Below are 4,094 nucleotides of genomic sequence, written 5' to 3'. Positions count from 1 at the left end.
GATATTATTGCTTATTAAATTATGTGTATTTCGTTATTAAGTATAAAGTATTATTTTTAATGTAGGAGGGGGAGGAGAGGAATGACAATGCAAGGAACAAATTTGATGATGATGTGTCGGACGAAGACGAACTAATAATAACGGGAAATGTAGATTATTTTCATGATGATGATGATGACAAAGAAGTTACACCCGATAAACCGAGGAGTCGAAAACCATCACAATATTTGTGCCCTCCTTACACCAAGGTATTCGTTTTATTTATAAAGTGATGATTTTATGTTTATGTGAATTATCCGAAAGATATAGATTTGAACATTTCAATATTGTTTTTAGTTGCACACGACACCGAAGCAAAAAAGAAGAACAAAAAAGAAGGTTGATATGAAATCAACAAGCCCCGTTCCTCCTCCAGTTTTTGGTGTTGCTCATGACTTCTCCATGTTGCGCCTGCAACCTTATGTAGCAGGCGGTGAGGATGTCATCCAAAATTATGTATTGCATTCATATGATGTCCAGCATCGTTTGTTCAATTTCGTGTTAGATAGAGATTTTTGGAGCTCATTGTTTGGGCATACACACGACGGATGGTTGGAGTCAGCGGTAAATTAATTGTTAATTAATTCTTTTAAAAGTTAATTGTTTTTTAGTCAATAACAAAAGTATCATGTGTGCAGCATATAACCATTTGGTACCGACTTTTGATGGAGAGACGGTTTGAGAGCGACCGACATACAATAATGCCTCCAAATTTTTTTGTTTCTCATGCTTTGGAAGAAGGACAGGACTGGAGGGCGTTTATGGCTGGTATTGCTACGTACCCCAACTTCATGGTTGCTTGGTGGGATGTTGATACGGTAAACTTAATAGTTTATATTGAAAATAATATCGTTTTTTTGTTATGTTTTTGTATTGTGATGTTTTTGTATTGTGATGTAAATAAACATAATTTTATTTTCTGATCCTTATACAGGTCTTATTGCCGATTCATTCATCCCCTAATCATTGACTATTTGGGGAACTACGATTAGCGTCAATGGAAGTGCATATTTATGACAGTCTTGGTAGAGGTGCTTATGAAAAATTCCAATCTGAAGGAATCTTTTCCAAATTTGAACGTCGGGTGGAAAATTATTTGGACAAGATTAAGTATTGGGCCCTGAGGAACATCCCAAGGATTCCATTGAATATGCAATTCATTTATGAAGAAAACGTTCCCCAACAAAGTGGTCATTTGGGAGATTGCGGTGTTTTTCTTTGTATGTTTATGGAGCAATTGGTTTCAGGTCAACCTATACGTGTTCTTATTGACCCAAAGAACGCAGCTTTAGAGTTCCGTCTCCGGATGGCAAAAATTATTTGGGGGTCTTGTCTTGGTCCTATGTAGTTGGATTATATAAATGTATATACAAATTAATGTTGGATTTCATTATTAGTTTATTTTTACAATTTACTCAACGGATGGCAAAAAATATAACGTTACGACAATTACAACAAACTAATGACCTACTAATTACTTATCAATACATACAACATAAGAACGACTACAACATTTGTTTTAACGTTACAAATACAACAATTTATTGACCTAACAACTTCAAAACCATAAAAACAATATTGAAAAGCTTACAACTTGTAAACAAGAACTGCCAAGAACAACACCCAACTACAAACCAACGCTATCTTTAACTTCTTATTTTCTGATTGAAAGAGCTTATTAGAGTTAGCTACTTTAGCTATTACCATAGAAGATTGGTCCTTCTCTTCATCAACCCAACTGATAAACCCACATTTTGGTCCCTGTTAAATTTAATATTCACAGTAAGAAAATAAATTTTTGTGATGTAAACACGAGGGTTTAAATTTGAATGACGTTAACAACATGATACCAAATATGGGCAAGCATAAAACAATCTTCCTGGGTTTTTAGATGTTCCCGAAATCCTAACGATACGTTCTCCTCCGCAATTGCAGTATGCCATTAGCCTTGTTTTTCTTATAAATAGGAGTTGCTTTGACTGATACAGTTTTCATACTGAGTGACACCCTTTTATAGAAGAAATCATGTTACAGACAAATCTTTTTGACTATGAATTGAACTTGTTTGACTATGAATTCAAAAAGTTGAACTATGAAATCCAGACAAGTACATTCTGTAGTATTGTCTTGTCGGTCAGTGAATTTTGACTATGAAATGAACTGGTTTGACTATGAATTCAAAAAATTGAACTACGAAATCCAGACAAGTACATTCTGTAGTATTGTCTTGTCGGTCAGTGAAATTTGACTATTAAATGAACTGGTTAGACTATGAATTCAAAAAGTTGAACTACGAAATCCAGACAAGTACGTTCTGTAGTATTGTCATGTCGGTCAGTGAAATTTGACTATGAAATGAACTGGTTTGACTACGAATTTAAAAGGTTAAATTATGAATTGTGAACATTAGAGATACAATATTTTCTATTTATAATCTCATGTTATTGATATTGCATTTGTGTGATGATTGTAGAGCACTTTCATCGGTTTTGAAAATGAGTACTAAAATCGAAAGAAGCTTTTCTCAACTACCAATTTTCTTTCATAACCTTCAAAGAACAAATCCTAATACCTTCACAGCCATCAAGAAAACCGATACCAACCGCTTTCAATTCTATTTTGTGGCTTTAGGTTGCGTGGTATAACATACTAATTTTATTGAGTTATATAATATTTCATGGTAATGTATCTCGATTAGTTTTTACTCATCACTAATATGTGTTCGTTTTTATGTAGATTCGTACCTTCCTTAGGTGCATGATACCGCTGATATATGTGGGTTATTTACCCCTTATTGGGAGCTATCTGACAACAATGTACTTCGCAGTGGCTTTAGATGGAAATCATGAACCACTACTCTTAGCAATTGGTTTGGGAACCTTAGAGTGTGAAGAATCATGGAGATGGTTCATGATGAGGTTAAAAGATTGTTTAGGTGACGACATAGAGGTTGGTTTCATAAGCAACCTGTGTGATAAAATAGAATTTGGTGTTCAGAGTGCCTACCCGGATTCCTATCATGGATATTGTCCTAAAGATATAGCTCGAAAGATACGTGACTGTGTGGGACATAACAGTACGGAAGTTGAATCGTTGTTTTGGAAGTCATGCAATGCATATAGCGTTGATGATTTTTACTTGTGTTTGGAAAGGTTGCAAACTGCATGTAGGAAATCACCTTTCTTTTCCTTGCTTAGGAGTCCAATTTACTGGCTTGACGATATACTGATTTCAAAATGGACACGAGCATTTTTCCCAAAAATACGCTACAATGTTAAATCGATTGACGTCCCTGAAATTTTGCAAATTATATCCAGACGTGAGTTTCCTATAACAACGATAATTGAGTTAATCACCACGTCGATACAATCAAAGTATGCTGAACGGGCCGATGTGGCGGGTAAGGGAGATTGTTTTATTTACTTTTTTTAATGTGTTATTATTTTTATTAAAATATCAAATTTTACAGGGAGGTTTTCTGGTGGGTTGACCCCTTACGTTGAGAGTAAAGTTCAAAAATGTGTCAACAAGTCTTACAATTGGAATGCAAGACGTTTGTATGGGGATACATATCAAATCGATGACAATTTTGCCACCACCAACGTACAACTTGAACGAAGGGTATGTAGTTGTGGTAAATGGCAAAAAAGCGGTATACCATCTGCCCACGCTATAGCATGTCTAAGAACCCGTACATCTAAATCCATAAACAGATTGGTTGATTATAAGTTCACTAGTTATGTGTATCGACTTGCATATGGATCTGAGTTGGTGAATACTATACCATCACATGTGCATTGGGAAATACCAAATGAAATGGTGGTCCTGTTACCTCCCTCAATGCAGTAGTTATTCATGTAGCACCTTTATATTTTATGTAGTATAATGTATTATTGTCGTGTTATGTATTAGTTATCCGTGAAACCTGTTTACATTTTATGTCGTATTATGTATGAGTTATTTATGTACCTCATTCATATTTTATGACTTATTATGTATTAGTTATTTAATTTATGTCGTATTATGTATTGGCTATTGAGGAAACAAGATACATT

General features: G+C 34.6%; 1 protein-coding gene and 1 long non-coding RNA gene across 2 annotated transcripts; both read left to right on the top strand.

The window, feature by feature from the left end:
- The first annotated feature begins 531 nt into the window (after nucleotides 1–531).
- Nucleotides 532–1,062, top strand: LOC145045659 (uncharacterized). The gene is made up of 3 exons (XR_013681868.1): nucleotides 532–603; nucleotides 678–857; nucleotides 974–1,062. It is a non-coding gene; the product is annotated as an uncharacterized LOC145045659 (long non-coding RNA).
- Nucleotides 1,063–2,853: 1,791 nt separating this feature from the next.
- Nucleotides 2,854–3,888, top strand: LOC145047060 (uncharacterized). Its single transcript, XM_078995306.1, has 2 exons — nucleotides 2,854–3,439; nucleotides 3,509–3,888. The coding sequence occupies exons 1-2, from the start codon at nucleotides 2,854–2,856 to the stop codon at nucleotides 3,886–3,888; spliced, it is 966 nt and encodes a 321-aa protein (XP_078851432.1).
- The last annotated feature ends 206 nt before the right edge of the window (nucleotides 3,889–4,094 follow it).

The sequence above is a fragment of the Lactuca saligna genome, chromosome 5 (genome assembly GCF_052625555.1).
Source record: "Lactuca saligna cultivar CGN05327 chromosome 5, ASM5262555v1, whole genome shotgun sequence".
Lineage (NCBI taxonomy): Eukaryota > Viridiplantae > Streptophyta > Magnoliopsida > Asterales > Asteraceae > Lactuca > Lactuca saligna.
Note: the sequence above shows the minus strand (reverse complement) of the source record. Positions and strands in the feature narration are given on the sequence as shown.